Consider the following 22,675-nt stretch of genomic DNA (forward strand, 5'->3'; position numbering starts at 1 on the left):
CTTACACTAATTATAAAGAAGTTTCGTATATAACGAGTTACCAGTTTCTGAGATTGCAGCCTTCATGCATGTATGTATGTATTTATGTATGTACACACACACACACACACACACACATATATATATACATATATATATAGAGATATAACATATATATACATAGACAATAGATATATACATTATATATTACATAGGATAGGAAGAGATACAGAGAGTAGACATATATATAGACAATAGATAGATACATATATATATACTATACATATAATATATATATATATATTACAATATACATATATATTATATTATATTCAATATATATATACTATATATATATATTATACATATATATACATATACAGATATATATATACATATATATACATACCTATATATATAGTACCTATATATATACATATATATACATATATATATATACATATAATATATATATATATATATACATATATACATATATCTATATACATATATATATATATACATATATATATACATATATATATAGTATATACATATAATATACTAGACTATATATACCTATATATATATATACATATATCTATATATATACACAATATACATATTATATATATTATAACTAAGTAGATATATATATATATATATATATATATCTATATATATTCCTATCCCTAATACTCTCATCCTTCCATTTTAATACATTTTCTCCAATAGTTAATTTTTCTTTTCTTTTTTGGTCATTCAATAAGTGAGGTCTTTGCTTTCTGTATTTCTCTTTACCTCGTCTTACTTCTTCCTAATGAACACCATACTCTTTGGAGGTTTGTTCCGTATGAATTGGTTTCATCTTCTGACTAATAATAATAATAATAATAAAATAATAATAATAATAATAATAATAAAGAAGTTTTAATAATAAGCGAAGTTCAGATAGCGAGTTACCAGTTTTCTGAGATTGCAGGCCTTCATGCATGTATGTATGTATGTATGTATGTACACACACACACACACACACACATATATATATATATATATATATATATATATATATATATATATATATAATATAATTGGGGTCTTTGCTTTCTGTATTTCTCTTTACCTCGTCTTACTTCTTCCTAATGAACACCATACTCTTTGGAGGTTTGTTCCGTATGAATTGGTTTCATCTTCTGACTAATAATAATAATAATAATAATAATAATAATAATAATAATAATAATATCACACAACAAACATGCAACATGGCTCCAGGAAGTCAAGGAAGAAGAAACAGGGAGAATAAAACAAAGATTCACAGAGATCACGACAGACACAGTCAGACACCAACTAAAGAAAATGCCAAACTGGAAAACCCCAGGTCCCGATGAAGTCCATGGATACTGGCTCAAAAACTTCAAGGCCCTACACCCACGAATAGCAGAAACAACTCCAGCATTGTATCTCAAATCACCAAGCACCCAAATGGATGACCACAGGAAGAAGAACATCCTTAGTACAAAAAGACAAGAGTAAGGGAAATATAGCCAGTAACTACAGGCCTATCACCTGCCTACCATAATGTGGAAGTTACTAACAGGTATCATCAGTGAAAGGCTATACAACTACCTAGAGGAGACAAACACCATCCCTACCAACAGAAAGGCTGCAGAAGGAAGTGTAGGGGCACAAAAAGACCAGCTCCTGATAAGACAAAATGGTAATGAAGAACAGTAGGAGAGAAACCAACCTAAGCGATGGCATGGATAGACTATAAGAAAGCCTTCGACATGATACCACACACATGGCTAATAGAATGCCTGAAAATATATGGGGCAGAGGAAAACACCATCAGCTTCCTCAAAAATACAATGCGCAACTGGAATACAATACTTACAAGCTCTGGAATAAGACTAGCAGAGGTTAATATCAGGAGAGGGATCTTCCAGGGCGACTCACTGTCCCCACTACTCTTCGTAGTAGCCATGATTCCCATGACAAAAGTACTACAGAAGATGGATGCCGGGTACCAACTCAAGAAAAGAGGCAACAAAATCAACCATCTGATGTTCATGGACGACATCAAGCTGTATGGTAAGAGCATCAAGGAAATAGATACCTAATCCAGACTGTAAGGATTGTATCTGGGGACATCAGAATGGAGTTTGGAATAGAAAAATGCGCCTTAGTCAACATACAAAAAAGGCAAAGTAACGAGAACTGAAGGGGGGATAAAGCTACCAGATGGAGCAACATCAACACATAGATGAGACAGGATACAAATACCTGGAATAATGGAAGGAGGAGATATAAAACACCAAGAGATGAAGGACACGATCAGGAAAGAATATATGCAGAGACTCAAGGCGATACTCAAGTCAAAACTCAATGGAGGAAATATGATAAAAGCCATAAAACACATGGGCAGTGCCAGTAATCAGATACAGCGCAGGAATAGGGTGGAATGGACGAAGGCAGAACTCCGCAGCATAGATCAGAAAACCAGGAAACAAATGACAATACACAAAGCACTAACACCCAAGAGCAAATACGGACAGACTATATAACACGAAAGGAAGGAGGGAGAGGACTACTAAGTATAGAGGACTGCGTCAACATTGAAAACAGAGCACTGGGCAATATCTGAAAACCAGTGAAGACGAGTGGCTAAAGAGTGCATGGGAAGAAGGACTAATAAAAGTAGACGAAGACCCAGAAATATACCAGAGACAGGAGAAAGACAGAGAGAACAGAGGACTGGCACAACAAACCAATGCACGGACAATACATGAGACAGACTAAAGAACTAGCCAGCGATGACAATTGGCAATGGCTACAGAGGGGAGAGCTAAAGAAGGAAACTGAAGGAATGATAACAGCGGCACAAGATCAGGCCCTAAGAACCAGATATGTTCAAAGTACGATAGACGGAAATAACATCTCTCCATATGTAGGAAGTGCAATACGAAAAATGAAACCATAAACCACATAGCAAGTGAATGCCCGGCACTTGCACAGAACCAGTACAAAAAGAGGCATGATTCAGTGGCAAAAGCCCTCCACTGGAGCCTGTGCAAGAAACATCAGCTACCTTGCAGTAATAAGTGGTACGAGCACCAACCTGAGGGAGTGATAGAAAACGATCAGGCAAAGATCCTCTGGGACTATGGTTACAGAACGGATAGGGTGATACGGCCCAAATCGACCAGACGTGACGTTGATTGACAAAATCAAGAAGAAAGTATCACTCATTGATGTCGCAATACCATGGGACACCAGAGTTGAAGAGAAAGAGAGGGAAAAAATGGATAAGTATCAAGATCTGAAAATAGAAATAAGAAGGATATGGGATATGCCAGTGGAAATCGTACCCATAATCATAGGAGCACTAGGCACGATCCCAAAGATCCCTGAAAAGGAATCTAGAAAAAACTAGAGGCTGAAGTAGCTCCAGGTCTCATGCAGAAGTGTGTGATCCTAGAAACGGCACACATAGTAAGAAAAGTGATGGACTCCTAAGGAGGCAGGATGCAACCCGGAACCCCACACTATAAATACCACCCAGTCGAATTAGAGGACTGTGATAGAGCAAAAAAAAAAAAAAAAAAAAAAAAAAAAAAAAAAAAAAAAAAAAAAAAAAAAAAAAAAAAAAAAAAAAAAAAAAAAAAAAAATAATAATAATAATAATAATAATAATAATAATAAAATAAATAAAGTATTATTGATCGATGTGGCAATACCATGGGACACCAGAGTAGATTAGAAAGAAAGAAAAAAACCTTATAAGTATCAAGACCTGAAAATCGAAATAAGAAGGATATGGGATAAGCCAGTGAAAATTGTACTCGTAATCATAGGGACACTAGGCACGATTCCAAGATCCCTGGAAAGGAACCTGGAAAAATTAGATACTGAAGTAGCTCCAGGGATCATGCAGAAGTGTGTGTGCTCCTAGAAATAGTGAGAAAAGTGATTGATTCCTAAGGAGGCAGGATGCAACCCGGAACCCCACAATATAAAAACCACCCAGTCGAATAGGATGACTGATAGACCAAAATAATAATAATAATAATAATGACAATATATATAAGGTAAAAACAATACCTTTCACAGGTGAATATAATACACATCCTATAAATTGGCAATAAACATGCAAGATGCATACGGTCCCACAAGCACGTAGCTAGCCATTGTCTAAACCCTTCGAACGCAAATTCCTTTCCTCAAAATTTGGCTGGTCTCGAGAAGTTAACTAACTGAATACGTACAGAATTATTGTGCTGGAGTTCATCGAAGTCAGTCAATCCGTTTATCAGAGAGGTTATCATGACACACTCACGCACACACAAACGAGTGACATAATCACCTCCTCCCAGTTTAGTTAGCAGAGTCGAAAATCCACCGGTTGGAAGATCAACTACTTTCCAAAGAAAAAAAAGGAGACAAAAAATAGAAAAGATGAGACTAATGACGCCATTGATAACCCAAAGTCTTTTCGATAACCTCAAGTCCCTTTTTTGCACGGCGTGAAGAACCCATTTGAGATAAGAAACCTTTCTCAAGAGGTGTCATTTAAAATTTCAATTTTCGAGTGGTTGGGATACCTTTGAGGCTTAAGTGCCTTTATAATTCTCTTAAGACAATTGAATTATAATTATTATAATTATTATTATATATATATATATATATATATATATATATATATATATATATATATATATTATATATATATATTATAATTTTGCCCTTAATACGCGAGAAATCTCTCTGATCATTTTATTTACGTTTCATCTTAAAAAATACCAACCAAGTCTACCAATTTGAATTTTTCATCAAACTGCAAATTCATCTTGTTTAAAAAAAAAAAAAATTCAAGGCGTTGTAAACGCACATTACTTTGAACTAACTGTTCGTTATAATAAAAATTCCCATTTTAATCAAAATAAATTTAAATTTGTTTAAACCTCACATAATTCAACCTCTACATATATGTATGTATATGTATGTATATATATATATATATATATATATATATATATATATATATATATCAAGATATTATAAAACCTACTATCCTAAATTCATATCACCTTTTCTTAACGACATATGAACCAGGAACCTGAACGAACTCGCCCCGACACCTGTACTCAAAACTCTGGAGGCACTTGGCAGCACCTGAAAGCACTTGGCAGCACCTGAAAGCACTTGGCAGCACCTGAAAGCACTTGGCAGCACCTGAAGGCACTTGGCAGCACCTGAAAGCACTTGGCAGCACCTGAAAGCACTTGGCAGCACCTGAAAGCACTTGGCAGCACCTGAAGGCACTTGGCAGCACCTGAAGGCACTTGGCAGCACCTGAAGGCACTTGGCAGCACCTGAAAGCACTTGGCAGCACCTGAAAGCACTTGGCAGCACCTGAAGGCACTTGGCAGCACCTGAAGGCACTTGGCAGCACTGAAAGCCTTGGCAGCACCTGAAGGCTTGGCAGCACCTGAGGCACTTGGCACCTGAAGGCATTCTTGGCAAGGCACCTGAAGGCACTTGGCAGCACCTGAAGGCCTTGGCAGCACCTGAAGGCCTTGGCAGCACCTTGGAATGCACTTGGCAAGCCACCTGAAAAGGCCACATTGGCAGCACCTAAGGCAAAACTTTTGGCGCACCTTGAAGGCACTTGGCAGCCACCTGAAAGGCACTTGTCAGCACCATGAAGGCACTTGGCAGCACCTGAAGGCACTTGGCAGCACCTGAAGGCACTTGGCAGCACCTGAAGGCACTTGGCAGCACCTGAAGGCACTTGGCAGCACCTGAAAGCACTTGGCAGCACCTGAAAGCACTTGGCAGCACCTGAAGGCACTTGGCAGCACCTGAAGGCACTTGGCAGCACCTGAAGCACTTGTCAGCCACCTTGTCCACAGACAACTTGGAAGCAAACACTGAAAGGCCAAACTTGGCAACAAGCACCTAGAAGGACACTTGACAGCACCTGAAGGCACTTTGGCAGCACCTGAAGGCACTGGCGAGCACCGAAGGCCCAATTGGCAGCCCCCCCCCTGAAAGCACTGTGGCCCGCACCCTGAAAGCACTTGGCAGCACCTGAAAGCACTTGGCAGCACCTGAAGGCACTTGCAGGCATCTACTGCTGCAAGAGTTGTCTAATAGGTATCCCACTTCCCAATGGTTTTTAATTTATTAATCGTTATTCAATTTTTGATGAACAAGAAATATGAATTTACTCAGATGACGTGTATTCATTTTGTTTAATGTGTATTATTTTATTTATCTACGTTCACTTTTTAATGTCCATCAAATTCGTATTACCTTATATATATATATATATATATATATATATATATATATTATATATATTATATATATATAATTTTTTCCACTTATACATTGTCAAAAAAATTACCTTATATATATATATATATATATAATATATATATATATATATATATTATATATATATATATATATATAGATAGATAGATAGATAGATAGATATAATTTTTTTCCACTTATACAATTGTCAAAAAATTACTTACATATATATCTATATATATATATATATATATAATTTTCTCCACTTATACATTGTCAAAAAAAAATGGCAAAACGAAAAACCTATGTTCTTCATGCATTACCTAACATTATTTTCTCATACAATTTCCGGTGTTTCAATAATACCGGAGACAACACGTCTTTCATTTCCCGTCCGTCGTTTTTTTTTTTTCTAAAACGCCAGATATAAAAGTCGTCTACTTTTTTTTATCTAAAACACCAGATATAAAAGTCTTTTTTTTATCTAAAACGCCAGATATAAAAGTCATTCGACGATTTCCATTTCAGAGTCTAACAAAAATATATTTTACTGGTTCACGAAAAAAGGTTCTGTTTATAAAATCGGGTGGTATATTTCGAGGACAAAAAGTATATTTCATAGGCCTATAATCGTATTTAAGGCCTATACAGAAACGAATATAAATATCGTAAATTTTGAAATTTGCATAAAAACCAGTGGCATATTTCGATGGCGAAAAATCTTGTATAGGCCTACGTCGTATTTAAAGCTGGTTTGTCTCACTAAGAAAAGAATAGTAGACCTAGACACAAAAGATAAATGCAAGTTTTTAAGATTTTTATGAAAATCAGTGGTACAGTTCTGGGACAAAAAAGTATAAATACCATATAGGTAGACTTACAACGTATATTAAGCCGGATTACCTCACAAAGAACCCAATAGGCCTATACGGAAACGCATAAAAAAATAAAAATCTTAAAGATTCTTTACAAAATCGAGAGGTACATTTCGAGAGCAAATACATATATAGGCCTATATCGTATTTTAAGCCGGTTAACTTACAAAGAGCCGAATAGGCCTACACGGAAACGAACATATAAATCACAAATTTTAAATGTTTATAAAAAACGAGTGGTACACTTCGAGAGCAAAATGCATATATAGGCCTACGTCCTATCTAAAGCTGGTTTAGCTACCTCATGCACAAACACCTACGCCTATACAAATACAAAATATAAAAGTATAAATATACCCATTTCAAGACAAAATGCAAACCACAGAGATCTATATCGTATTCAACGCCGGTTTACCTCAAACAAAAACGCATAGGCCTATACAAATTCAAATATCAAAACCTAAAAACACAAATATAAAGTCTTAACGATGCACATTTAACACAAACAATAAACAAAAACACTGAATATTCCTGCATTTAAATACACGAGGGTAATCATTGTATCAACTTTAGAATTTAACAACATATGCCTAATAAGCTCATCGAGCTTAGCACACTCATCCCAAGCAATGATGATGATGATGATAACGAAGAATGATAACAAAGAATGATAACGAACAATGACAACAAAGGACGATCACGAATAACAAGTTAACAACGGCACAAGTGGGCGAATGAAGACGAAAAAGGGTCGTTATTCGATAATGAGTCTATGACTGATCTCCGCTACAACTGCTATAATAGCATTACTCACCTGAAGACGTGGGGCGTGTCCTCCTCCTCGTCGTCCTCCGGCGGGTCCTCCTTCGCCGACGTGGCGTACGTCACGTTGTTATTGCTGATCACAGTGTTGTTGTTGTTGTTATTATTGTTGTTGTTGTTGTTGTTGTGAAGGGCCAAGTTGGTGTTGGAGAGCGAGGTAGAGGTCGTCGACGACGAGGGGGGGCCCCACGGCGCACTGACGGCGGCGCCCTTGCCGGTCTGGTGGTCCGTCGGAGGAGCGGATAAAGGAGGCGCCGCCGAGCCGTTCAGGAGCCCCTGCAGGGCCCTGTCGCCCTCCGGAATGACCAGCTGGGGGAAAGGGGTGCTCACCGCCTCCGTTGCTGCTGCAGCAGCTGCAGGAGGTGGGTACGGGGACGGCATGGCAGAGGCGTCCATGGGGCAGGAGGAGTCCCTCCGGGCTAGGCGCTCTGCTGCGGTGCTGGAACCGACTTGCAGGCTGCAATGCTGCTGCTGTGTCCCGGGACTGCTGGAACCTGGACTGGTGCAGGAGACATCCCTGGAGCTGAGGCCCTTCAGCGTCTGCCACACCGGGAGCACGGGGCCACCGCCCGCAGCTTCGCTGCCGCTGCTCACCTTCATGCCGGCGTCACCGCTGCATCCACACGGGCGGCCGCAAGCCCTTCCTTCGCAAAGGCGCTCTTCACACACGGTGCCTCCTGCTGCGGGGTGACCCACCCGCGGCAAGTTCAGGAGGGGTAGGGAGTGGATCAGACTCGGGCGGGGGTTGGGGAGGCCTCCCGTCGAAGGCCTACTATTACTGCTACTAGTGTCCTGCGGCGGCGTTTCTCCCGCCGGCGATCCGACGACGATGGAAATATCGGCCGTAGTGCCCGACGGTGGGGAGAGGCGGGGATACCACAGCCAGCCGTGCCCCGGCGGGCGGTCAGAGGCTCTTGCTCACTCCAGTATCATCCAGGGACATGAGATTCTTTGAGACAAGATCGATTCTATTCCACTGCCATGAAACTACTAGGACTATATACTTCTTTTTTTTTTAGTACTGGGCACTGGTCTTTCGAAAATATTCCTCTTTATTCACTTAAAATAGGCCTCCTTTTTTATTTTCTTCTTAATGCTTTCCCTCACACGTCACTAAGAGATGTATTAATACACTTGTATTCTGTTCGGATGAACTGTATTTGTAATCTTCTACGACATTCGATAATATTTCATACTTTTTTCAATGAAAGATCTGTAGTATTCCCGTAGGCCTATAATAATTTATCCTTTTTGGGAGCCACACAAATTTTTTGGTAAATATATCAACCGAAACAATAACGATATATTTTTCTTTTTTCCTTTCTTTCTTTCCTTCCCCTGACGGGGTTCGGACGCGAGCGAGACCGTAGAGAGAGAGAGAGAGTGAGAGAGAAAAGCAGGCGGGAGGGGTCTCCGAATAGCACCGAGGAATACACGAGACTGCTGCCTGGCTGATGATTCCTCCGCCAATACACACCGCACACGCACATACACACACACACACACACACACACTCACTCACACAAACACACACACACACACACACAAACGATGATGGCAACTCCGTCCACCTTTATTATACTCTTCCTTGTGGTTTTCATAATGTCATCATTATCACCTTGATCGTCATAGTGAACTTCCTCCATAGTAGACGCGGCGTCGGCCTCCGTGGAAGGACGCCCGTAAGCTCGTTAATTAATAATTTCCTACCTGAAACTACCACTAGCATCATCATATAATCATTACCATAAGCTTCCGTAGGCATAGCGTCGGCTTCCATGGACGCCCGTAGCTCATTGTAATAGTTTCTTACCTGTTACTATCATTATCATCATATAATCATTAGTACCATAAACGTCCATAGGTATGGCGTCTACGGCCATGGAAGCCAGCATCTAATATAATTAATCATTTCCACCTGATCTATTATTACTATCATCATCATATAATTACCATAAGCTTCCGAAGGCATGGCGTCGGCTTCCATGGACGCCCGTACTCATTGTAATAGTTTTCTACCTGATACTATCATTATCATCGTCATCATATAATCATTAGTACCATAAGCGTCCACAGGTATGGCGTCTACGGCCATGGAAGCTCGCATCTATTTAATCATTCCCTCCTGATCTATTATCATCATCATCATCATCACATATTCATTACCATAAGCTTCCGTAGGCATGGCGTCGGCTTCCATGGACGCCCGTAGCTCATTGTAATAGTTTCCTATCTCTTACTACCATTATCATCACATGATCATTAGTAGTAAGCGTCCATAGGTATGGCGTCTACGGCCATGGAAGCCCGTGTATCTAATTAATTAATCATTCTCACCTGATCCATTATCGTCATCATCATTATCATATAATCATTACAATAAAGCATCCATAGCCGCGGCGTCGACCGCCATGGAAGCCTGTGGCGAATTAATAGTTTCCCACCTGATATTAACGTTATCATCATCATCATCATCATCATCATCCCCTCCGCCATCACCAGCGATTATCGCCGCCCGGTGGTGGTGGTGGTGGTGATGGCGGTCTTCGGCAGTTGCCTGATTATCCCGTAACTAGGAGTCCGACCTTGACCCAAGAAAGGAGGAGGAGAGGATCCTCTAACGATCGTAGGACTCTCTCTCTCTCTCTCTCTCTCTCTCTCTCTCTCTCTCTCTCTCTCATACGTAGTTTGGAAATTGGCGGAAATATATGGCAGGAGTAAACTACAGTCGAAACAAAGATTGTTGTTTATAATGCATCAGACAACTTTGGGTAATGGCGCAACTAGATCACAAAGAGGGAAAAAATAAAAGGAAAGTAGGCCATGGCTAAAAAGTAGGTCATACACAGAGATCATGCAGCTCAGATGACAATCAAAGAACAATCGGATAACGATCATAAAAGATACGTCATGGAATGAGACGAAGATAGCCATTAACGCGACTTAAAAACTAGACCTACATGGCTTCCGGGAATGCTTAAAGATGAAACACAAAGATATTTAGTCTTAATATCTTTGTGTATCATTTATCAAAAGATGTTTACTGTTAAATATCAGGTAAGAAAATAAAACTGAACGAAGCCACCGGTTAAAGATAGTTCATACAACGTTCATATTTCTGTAACTGTGTAACCGTCATAACATCGTATTTTAGGGTCAAACATAATCGATTTAGCATTAAATATAGCATTTTGTTAAACGTAGCATATTATCAGCATAAAACTGAAACCCTTGGCCTATTTCTAACGTAATAAAGCTCTCTTTAAAAGACTTTACGGTCCGACGGTTAGAGATGTCCCTAAAATCCTAAGAGACGTTTAAACCCAGGTAAACCGAATGACTGCCTTGTAGTCATGATTTGAAAAAGTTGTTATAATTATGAGAATATGATATCTTGCTAATTGCTTATAAACATCCATATTTTAGTTTATCTACCTAAAATTGCATAAAATGTGTTATTTTTTAGACTTAATTCTCCGCTGGAAAATTTGCTACCAGTGATATACTTCCTATGAAGCATAGTGAGACTATTGCTAGCTTTTCTAGCTGTTCAAGCTTTATAAAATACTGTTCTTTATTATGGTACATTCCCCTACACTGTGTCAAATGCAATCGGTAGGCAAACAATATAAATGGCAGAACGTTTTTTTATGGCCTAAGAATCAATCCTCATAAGTTCGCGAAAGATGACGTTGATGGTATTTAAGACATATAGGAGGTGATGTTGAAACTTGAAATTGCCATAACGGAAATAAATACCAGCTGGTCGAAAGTGTTGCTGAAAATGAGGAACAGAAGCAGGGAGCCGTATGAATCTTATGAAGTTATAGAAATTATTCCAAAACCTCATATTGTTAAAAACGGAGGGCTAAAAAATGTATTTTCCTAGCATACTAATCATTGGTTAGTTTACGACAATGTTCTGAAACTACTACCATTGTGCAAGGAAATGTAATTTGAAATAATACAATAAGAGGTATAAATAACATCTCAGGAGTTCAATGACGTTATGTTGCCATGCAAAATTTATGGTATTAAAGGTAAAACTAATTGCTGAAACTATACATAAGTCTGAATTATGTAAAAAAAAAAAAAAAGTCAAATATATCAATGAATAAATTAATTCGAAAAATATTTAGTGATTCCTGATTCGCTGAAACTCGTTGCCAAGTTCTCTGTGAGCACTGGGTCCATTTAACTCGTGTGAATTAAGTACTTTTTGCGATTGGTATTTATTTCGGAACACTTCTTATGAGTAGTACTGTGCATATTTGATTTTTGCAGTGATATACCTCCGTATTTTGATGTATCCGTGAATTGTCATACGGGGAATTAATGGGTCAATTAACGTAGTAGTACCATATGAGACTATTTTATTTAGAATAAAATAGGCCTAGTGTGGTGAAACGGGATATATCGGTTTTTTAAATACTATAATGGCGCGTTCTTTTTTTCACAAACAGTCGCATCAGCATGATATAATACATCTACTATTTGCCAGATTACGTTGATAAATTAATGAAATAATAGGGTCAAATGAACATTTGAAATTGATTAAATAAAAAACAAACTACTAACTAATCGTTACTTCTGTATTAGATGAGGTCTGTTACTGCAATCAAGCATTTTGACGGTGTGGCTAGTGGCGTTGCTATGGGGGGGGGGGGGGGGGGGGGGGGGGGGGGGGGGTGGCACAGCTCCACTTACTCCCCCAGTTGAAACTCCCTTCGTAGCTAAACTTGAACCCTCTGATGGTCAAAAGCAGATATTCTCGACCTAGTGATCATGATCCTCTCTCTCTCTCTCTCTCAGGTAAAAGAGAAAAGCAAACCACCAATGAGATATGCAGAGGTGTCAGCAAAAAATTTCAAAGCATCAGCTCCGAAATTCTACTCAAGAGATAATAACTGTATTTATTATGCAAGAGGATATTGCAGAAACGGAGAAAAGGGAAAATTGCAGATTCAGACACAAAATGAATAATTATGATGAAGGAAGATCAAATATTATGGAAAAGTTGGATTTTTTAATGTCAGAATTTCTGGAAATGAAAAAAAGAACAACATACCAGAACAGGAAAGAGACATGGGAAAATCCTTATTACTACCAGTATTAAATGAAGGAGAAAACACGCAAACCATCATAGTGATGAATGCGCAGGTTTAGTTACAGTAACTCAAAAAGAAAAATAGAGTACTTAGAAGAACTAACCAAAATAAAAAAAATGAAAGAAAACTAGATATATGAATATTGAAAACCTGGTATTCCAAGAGACTGGGAATGATGATCAAATAAAAGGGTTCCAAACTTATAGATCAGATAGAAAAAATAGGAATCAAGGGGAACCGCAATATATGGGAAAGACAAAAAACAAGGAAAAATATATGAGAAATATAGTAACTCAGAATGTGAACTAATAGCGGTAGAATTTGAATCTGAAAAATTGATGAACATAGTAATATATAGACCTCCTAATACTAAAGAGTTTGACTTAATAATTGAAAATTGGATGATATATGTAGAAATCACAAGGACTGGACTATTCTCCTATCATGGTACTTCAACTTCCTTTGTTTCGTAGAAATGGAAAGAACGAATAGGAGATTGTGGTTGTACTTATACATATAAAAAAGGAGAGTAATAGCTAGTGCAGAAGATAAGAGGCAATTTGAAAAGCTATTAGATATGCTACTAGAATACAACATTCAACAAATAAATCACCTGCCAACAAGAAAGGAAAATACTTTAGACCTAGTATTTGTGAACGAGATGAATTAATGTTAAAGAAATAATAGTTTATAATGCGAGTATTTCAGACCATAATGTCATAGAATTAAACAGTTCATTCCAAAGCAAGTGAAAATAGAGATAAGCAAGAAATGAAAAAGTGGGAAGGATATGGAAAATACAACTTCTACAGTAAAAATATAAAATGGTCAGAAATTAATGAAGAATTAAACAAAGATTGGGATAACATTTTCGTAAGTGATGACATAAGGGTAAATACGGAGATATTATATAAAATATTGGAGAAAATAGTGGAAAAATATATACCGAAGAAGAAAAGTAAACATCATTCATGCATACCAAGAGACAGAAGGATCTTGTTCCAGAAAATCAGAAAGTGGAAAAAAGGTCTTGCAAAAGAAAAAAATGCATGGAAAGTTATAGAACTAAAAAGTAAGATAGAAAATGCAGAACAAAAGATTATACAATCAAAAGAAAATGAAAAACGGGACTTGGAAGAAAAAACCCTATTAAATATCAAGCAAAACCCCAAACTATTATACTCATATGCGAAGAAGATGAATAAAAGAAGAATAGAAATAGGCCCTCTGAGAATTGAAGGGAGATTAACGAATGAAAAAAAGGAAATTTGCAACATACTGGCAGAACGATATAAGAGAGAATTCACCCCTAGAATAGATAATGAAGATAATGATATAGAAGTAAGGGAAGAAGAAAAATAGTGAATATTTAGCTGACATAGAAATTAATGAAGCTGATATTGTGCAGGCAATTAATGAAATTAAAAATGGAGCTGCTGCAGGGCCGGATGGAGTCCCTGCTATTTTGTTAAAGAAAGTAGTTCATTCTATCGCAAAGCCACTTGCAATATTATTAAGACAAAGTGTAGATACAGGCAAGATTTATGATGAGCACAAATTAGCATATATCACCCCTACTTTCAAAAGTGGATCAAGACCAGAGGCAAGTATTATAGGCCTGTGAGTCTAACATCACATATTATGAAAGTGTATGAAAGGGTAATGAAGAAAAATATTATGAAACATTTAATAAAAAATAATTTGTTTAATATAGGACAACACGGTTTCGTACCCGGAAAAAGTACAAAAACCCAACTGTTAGTCCACCGTGAGAACATATTCAAAAATATGAAAAGCGGAATGAAACAGACGTGTTTATCTAGACTTTGCAAAAGCTTTTGACAAAGTAGACCATAATATATTAGCAAAGAAAATTAGAAAACACAATATCGTAGATAAAGTAGGAAGATGGTTAAAAGAATTTTTACACAACAGAAAACAGATAGTTATTGCAAACGATGAGAAATCGGATGAAACCAAGGTAATATCCGGTGTGCCACAAGGTAACGGTGCCTAAAGCTGCAATATTGTTTGTTATTATGATTGAAGACATAGACAGTAATGTTAAGGATTCGGTAGTGAGTAGTTTCGCTGATGACACAAGAATAAGTAGAGAAATTACTTGTGATGAAGATAGGAACGCTCTACAAAGAGACCTTAACAAAGTATATGATTGGGCAGAGGTAAATAGGATGGTATTTAACTCTGATAAATTTGAATCAATAAATATGGAGACAGAGAAGGAAAGCTATATGCATATAGGGGACCTAATAATGAGACAATCACAAATAAGGAAGCAGTTAAAGACCTTGGTGTGATGATGAATAGGAACATGTTATGCAATGATCAAATAGCAATTCTGTTGGCAAAATGTAAAGCAAAAATGGGAATGTTGTTACGGCACTTCAAAACAAGAAAAGCTGAACACATGATTATGCTTTATAAAACATATGTTCGTAGTCCACTTGAATATTGCAATATGATATGGTACCCACACTATCAAAAGGATATTGCACAAATAGAGAGTGTACAAAGGTCCTTTACAGCTAGAATAGAAGAAGTTAAGGACCTAGACTACTGGGAAAGACTACAATCCTTAAAATTATATAGTCTAGAAAGGAGAAGAGAACGCTACATGATAATTCAGGCATGGAAACAGATAGAAGGAATAACAGAAAATATCATGGAACTAAAAATATCAGAAAGAGCAAGCAGAGGTAGATTAATAGTGCCCAAAACTATACCAGGAAAAATAAGGAAAGCACACAGGACATTAATCCACTACGCACCAGCATCGATAATGCAGCGTCTATTCAATGCGTTGCCAGCTCATCTGAGGAATATATCAGGAGTGAGCGTAGATGTGTTTAAGAATAAGCTCGACAAATATCTAAACTGCATCCCAGACCATCCAAGATTGGAAGATGCAAAATATACCGGAAGATGTACTAGCAACTCTCTGGTAGACATTAGAGGCGCCTCACACTGAGGGACCTGGGGCAACCCGAACGAACTGTAAGGTCTGTAAGGTAAGGTAAGGTCTCTCTCTCTCTCTCTCTCTCTCCTTAACACAATTGACACATGAGTGCTGATCTATTCAGATGGTACTAATATTCTCTATTCGATCCATTAACATGTCATTAGAATGTTTTAGCTTAGGAAGTATTTGAAATATTTTTAGTGTATTTACAGTTGTGCTACGTGTCATATGACATTACTTTGATTCTTGTTACCTTTACACATTATATAGAGCTGGGAAATGAAAGGATATAGTCATAGATTTTCAACAAAGCCTGCATATTGTTTTTCTTTTGCAAAAAACTGAAACCGTGGGTTTGGTTTGGATGTTAGAAATAAGTCAAACAAGTTGAGATGACGCTAAAAAAAAACAAGAGAAATTGTATAATATGCTACTGAATCCCGATCGCGGTTAATTGAATAGATCTTAAAGTATCATAATTACTTGTAAAACTGATGATATGCGCTTTGCAACGCGACACAATACCAGAGATTTTATCAAAATGTAGAAAGCGAGTCGACTGATAAAACTACGTCATTATAATACTTCATTGACCTCTTTAAAAGATGAATGAAATAAAACGAAAATAATGAAGACTGATCCAGAGAGAAAGAGAGAGAGAGAGATAATCAAAGTGAAGATTGAATGGTTTTTCGTGATTCGTTTATAGTGAGGACGGTACCTCACGCCCTAACCACCTCTGCTTTTTCTATAGGTGACGGTGGTGGCGATAGAGAGATGACCAGGAGGGAGGAACTGACCCCGGGCTAGACGACGGTCAGGTCCAACCGTAGAGTTTGTTAGCCGGAGATTCGTTGTTACACACGAAAGAATGAAAAGGTGGATACAAGCTCGTTTCATTATTGATAATCGACAGCAATGATAATCAGTTTACGAAGCAAAATTATTATTATTATTACTATTATTGTTTACATTGAATATTTATTATTATTATTATTATTATTATTATTATTCTTATTATTATTATTATTATTATTATTATTATTATTATTATTATTATTATTAATTTTTTTTATCACAGTCCTCCAATTCGACTGGGTGATATCTATAGTGTGGGGTTCCGGGTTGCATCCTGCCTCCTTAGGAGTCCATCACTCCTCTTATTATGTGCGCCGTGTCTAGGATCACACTCTTCTGCATGAGTCCTGGAGCTACTTCAGCCTCTAGTTTTTCCAGATTCCTTTTCAGGGATCTTGGGATCGTGCTTAGTGTTCCTATGATTATGGGTACAATTTCCACTGGCATATCCCATATCCTTATTATTTCTATTTTCAGGTCTTGATACTTATCCTTTTTTTCCCTTTCTTTCTTTTCAACTCTCGTGTCCCATGGTATTGCGACATCAATGAGAGATACTTTCTTCTTGATTTTGTCAATCAACGTCACGTCTGGTCTATTTGCACGTATCACCCTATCTGTTCTGATACCATAGTCCCAGAAGATCTTTGCCTGATCATTTTCTATCACTCCTTCAGGTTGGTGCTCGTACCACTTATCACTGCAAGGTAGCTGGTGTTTCTTGCACAGGCTCCAGTGGAGGGCTTTTGCCACTGAATCATGCCTCTTTTTGTACTGGTTCTGTGCAAGTGCCGGACATTCGCTTGCTATGTGGTTTATGGTTTCATTTTTCGTATTGCACTTCCTACATATGGGAGAGATGTTATTTCCATCTATCGTTCTTTAAACATATCTGGTTCTTAGGGCCTGATCTTGTGCCGCTGTTATCATTCCTTCAGTCTCCTTCTTGAGCTCTCCCCTCTGTAACCATTGCTATGTGTCATCGCTGGCCAGTTCTTTAGTCTGTCTCATGTATTGTCCGTGCATTGGTTTGTTGTTCATTTCCTCTGTTCTGTTTGTCAATGTCCTGTCTGTATATTTCTGGGTCTTCGTCTACTTTTATCAGTCCTTCTTCCCATGCAATCTTGAGCCACTCGTCTTCACTGGATTTCAGATATTGCCCCAGTGCTCTGTTCTCGATGTTGACGCAGTCCTCTATACTTAGTAGTCCTCTCCCTCCTTCCTTTCGTGTTATGTATAGTCTGTCCGTATTTGCTCTTGGGTGTAGAGCTTTGTGTATTGTCATATGTTTCCTGGTTTTCTGGTCTATGTTGCGGAGTTCTGCCTTCGTCCATTCCACTATTCCTGCGTTGTATCTGATTACTGGTACTGCCCATGCGTTTATGGCTTTTATCATATTTCCGGCGTTGAGTTTTGACTTGAGTATCGCCTTGAGTCTTTGCGTATATTCTTTCCTGATCGTGTCCTTCATCTCTTGGTGTTTTATATCCCCCCCTTCCATTATTCCCAGGTATTTGTATCCCGTCTCATCTATGTTTGATGTTGTTCCCATCTGGTAGCTTTATCCCTTCAGTCCTTGTTACTTTGCCCTTTTGTATGTTGACTAAGGCACATTTTTCTATTCCAAACTCCATCCTGATGTCCCCAGATACAATCCTTAAAGTTTGGATTAGGGTATCTATTTCCTTGATGCTCTTACCATACAGCTTGATGTCGTCCATGAACATCAGATGGTTAATTCTGTTGCCTCTTTTCTTGAGTTGGTACCCACCATCCATCTTCTGCAGTACTTTTGTCATGGGAATCATGGCTACTACGAAGAGTAGTGGGGACAGTGAGTCGCCCTGGAAGATCCCTCTCCTGATATTCACCTCTGCTAGTCTTATTCCAGAGATTGTAAGTATTGTATTCCAGTTGCGCATTGTATTTATTATTATTATTATTATTATTATTATTATTATTATTATTATTATTATTATTATTATTATTATTATTATTATTTCATTGACGACTACTAGTTCATTATTACTTGAAAATATTATTATTATTATTATTATCATTATCAATATTACGAAGGCCTAAATTAACTTTCATTATCATTATTATTATTATTATTATCAAACCGATATAAAATGGTTTAGCATTATTATAAAATATCATTATATATAATAAATAATCATCGTATCATTATCATTATTAATCTCACGAAAGGCTGAATTAAGTCTCACAGAACAATTACCAACCGCTCTTCAACTTTTTATTTTCTTAATCTTTCATTTCGTTATTTTTCTTTTAAATATTACTCAGAATTTGAGGCGGTGTCTCAGCCACACTAATTAAATCACGCCGCTTGTTATTGTGACTCTTAAAGGAGTTAGTTCCTGCGGTTGGGAGCCCCGGATAGGGTCATTACTCTCTCTCTCTCTCTCTCTCTCTCTCTCGTCGTGCGTTTGGGTCTTTTTTTCTATGTTATTGTCTTACAGTAATCCGGGCCTGTATGTATGTACGTATGTATACATATAATATGCTAAGTATGTATGTATGTATGTATATGTATATATATACATATAAGTATGTATATATATTCATATTCATACACAAACAATGCAGCAACCGATATATATATATATATATATATATATATATATATATATTTATATATATAAATATACAACACACACACACACACATATTATAACTATATATATATATATATATATATATATATATATATATATATTATATATACACACACACACAATATATATTATATATATATGTATGTTGTATGTATCTATATATACATACAGAGATGTATATATAAGTATGTATAGATATTCATATTCATACACAAATAATACAGCAACCGAATTGAAGCTCTCGTAACATTCCAACCTTCTTCAGATATATTATTCCTCAACTGTTAAAAATAAAATTCTTTTGAACCCCAAACACTTTTTTATACAAACTCCATTTGTTACTCATTACACACTCTGCCAAAGTTACCATTCTCTTTCACAAATTTCACAATCTCTCTCTCTTTCACAGTATCTCTCTTACGTCTCTTTTATTGATATGCAGACGAGAGAGAGAGAGAGAGAGCTCGAAGACGGGACGCCCATCTCAAGTGTTGCAACTTATGCTAAATGCCACCATCCCAACCCATCCCCCACTCCCCCCCCCACCCCCCCCCACAAAAAAAAAAAAAAAAACTTTCCAAGCGAAAGTTCCAAGTGGAATTTTTCTTTCTTTCTTTTTTATTTGAGATAACTTTGTGCTTTCTGTCCGAGGAAATCGGGAACCGATTTCTATTGGGTGAAATGTTATTGGGATTTCTCTGGATTTATGAAAGGAATTAAATGAATCCTGGTGTGCTCATGGCGGTAGTATACGATATATATATATATATATATAGATATATATATATATATATATTATATATATATATATATATGCGACACACTCACGTATATATATATGTATATATACTATATGTGTGTGTGCATATTTACAATTTACTTACATTTTTATCTATTTATTTATTAATTTTTTTATTCATTTTTTCATTTATAATAACTGATTTTCTTCTTTATGTATATCATATTATCTTTTATTACTTTTTTCCAAAGAACGCCATATTATTTGGGAGCTTGAATTTCAATGGCCGTGTGATAGGCTTGTTCCATATGAATAGAGTTCATCTTCCGAATAATAATAATAATAATAATAATAATAATAATAATAATAATAATAATAATAATAATAATAATAATAAGTATCACTCATTGATGTCGCAATACCATGGGACACCAGAGTTGAAGAGAAAAGAGAGGGAAAAAAATGGATAAGTATCAAGATCTGAAAATAGAAATAAGAAGGATATGGGATATGCCAGTGGAAATCGTACCCATAATCATAGGAGCACTAGGCACGATCCCAAGATCCCTGAAAAGGAATCTAGAAAAACTAGAGGCTGAAGTAGCTCCAGGTCTCATGCAGAAGAGTGTGATCCTAGAAACGGCACACATAGTAAGAAAAGTGATGGACTCCTAAGGAGGCAGGATGCAACCCGGAACCCCACACTATAAATACCACCCAGTCGAATTGGAGGACTGTGATAGAGCAAAAAAAAAAAAAAAAAAAAAACAAAAAAAAAAAAAAAAAAAAAAAAAAAAACAATAATAATAATAATAATAATAATAATAAAGTTTAATTCGACTGATATCCTACCAACCGACTCACTGGTGGGTCGGGAGGTTGGTTAGAATTCGATGGTTGGCGGAAGCCTGCCTCCAGGAAAAAACCTTGGGTAAAAAAGTATAGGTTCCAACACTTCTTTTATGACCTGTGTGGATCAACTGGTGTCCATTTGAAAGAAGTAACAGAATGTAATATGAATTACAGTGAGAAGAGGTCAGTGTTTTGGTAAAGATAAAATAAGTTAGGAAACGTTATTTCAACGCAAGCATAATCAATTAGTCGTATTTCACGTGCCAACGCTGGTCGCTCTCCAACAGGCGTTTTTAAGAGACGCTGCAACGTGCCACAACTATCGACACTTTCATCAACCTTTTTTCTCGAACTAGGAAAAGTGGCATCGCCGCGAAATCAGCGCCACCTGGCAGTCCAGTGTTGCCAACCATGGAGTAATTACCCTACTCATAGGGTAATTAAGCCTCAAAGCAAGGTCTGTAGGGTGACGGGGTATTGTCACGAAATCTGAGCAAAATGTAATAGGACAATTTCAAGGTGCTTGTCTTCGTATTTTATTAAAAAGTAACTAAAAAGTAACTAATGAAAGACAAAGGCCGGGCGTAGAGTAATATGACAGTGAAAGTAGCGTAATTTCAGTGCATTAGGTAGGGTACAGAGCTCTTAGATGGTTGGCAACACTGCGCTGGCACCTAGCCAACGAACTTAAGCATCATCAAACACCTAAATTTCTTTGCTCGATACTGATCAAGACGTTTTAAAATCCAAATTGCGCACGCTCGCCAGAGCAATGTCACGCTATAGTACTCACATCAACCATGCATTTGATGTCTGGGCCAGTCCCTTACGACGCTCCTACTAGGCTGTTGATAAGCGAGTCACAGGGATGGAAACTCTCAGTCTCTCGAGAGAGTTCACATGGGTAGGATCTATGTTCCAACTTTCCTGAGGGATACGTCTTTCAAAAGTATCCCACGAGAGGTGGAAGTACATCCTACCTATGTGAACTTTCGAGAGAGACTGAGAGTTTCCAGCCCTGTGACTGGCTAATCAACAGCCAATCAGGAGCGTCGTAAGGGACTGGCCTAGACGTCAAATGCACGGCTGATGTGAATCTACTATAGCGTGCGTGACTGCAGTTTTGGTAGCGAGAAGTGGGATTCTTCGAAGACAAAATGTAAGTCAAATCCCTAATGAAAATCTCATCTGCTTCCGTGACCTAGCAGGGAGCTTGTTTACCCGGTAAATACTTACGCTGCATTCAGAGCATTTTTGCCTTGGAGCGGTTGGGGCGTGCTGGTGGTAAAATAACTCTGGGGGACGAAAACATTTGCAAACAGAGCAACTAGGAATTAAGATTGAATTACACCGAGACCGAGTGCCTTATTACTGTTATAATAATAATAATCTTGTTATGATTTATTAGCTTAGCAGTTCAATGATTGAATTCTTTCTATTTTGCAACTTGATTTTGGCCATATTGGTGGCGTGGGATTAATGTAGAAAAACCTGTTGAAATA

The 22,675-nt window shown here is 37.4% G+C and overlaps 1 protein-coding gene across 7 annotated transcripts in view; it reads right to left on the minus strand.

Annotated features, from left to right (window-relative positions):
- The window catches only part of LOC135203075 (ATP-sensitive inward rectifier potassium channel 12-like), a 280,355-nt gene extending 270,912 nt beyond the window's left edge, over positions 1–9,443 (minus strand). For all 7 annotated transcript variants that reach the window (XM_064232685.1, XM_064232682.1, XM_064232684.1 and 4 more), the window contains exon 1: positions 7,990–9,443. In XM_064232685.1, the coding sequence (XP_064088755.1) occupies positions 7,990–8,597 (608 nt within the window). In that variant the 5' untranslated portion in view covers positions 8,598–9,443. The remainder of the gene's footprint in view (positions 1–7,989) is intronic.
- Between the last annotated feature and the right edge of the window lie 13,232 nt (positions 9,444–22,675).

The sequence above is a fragment of the Macrobrachium nipponense genome, chromosome 33, assembly GCF_015104395.2.
Source record: "Macrobrachium nipponense isolate FS-2020 chromosome 33, ASM1510439v2, whole genome shotgun sequence".
In the NCBI taxonomy this organism is placed as follows: Eukaryota; Metazoa; Arthropoda; class Malacostraca; order Decapoda; family Palaemonidae; genus Macrobrachium; species Macrobrachium nipponense.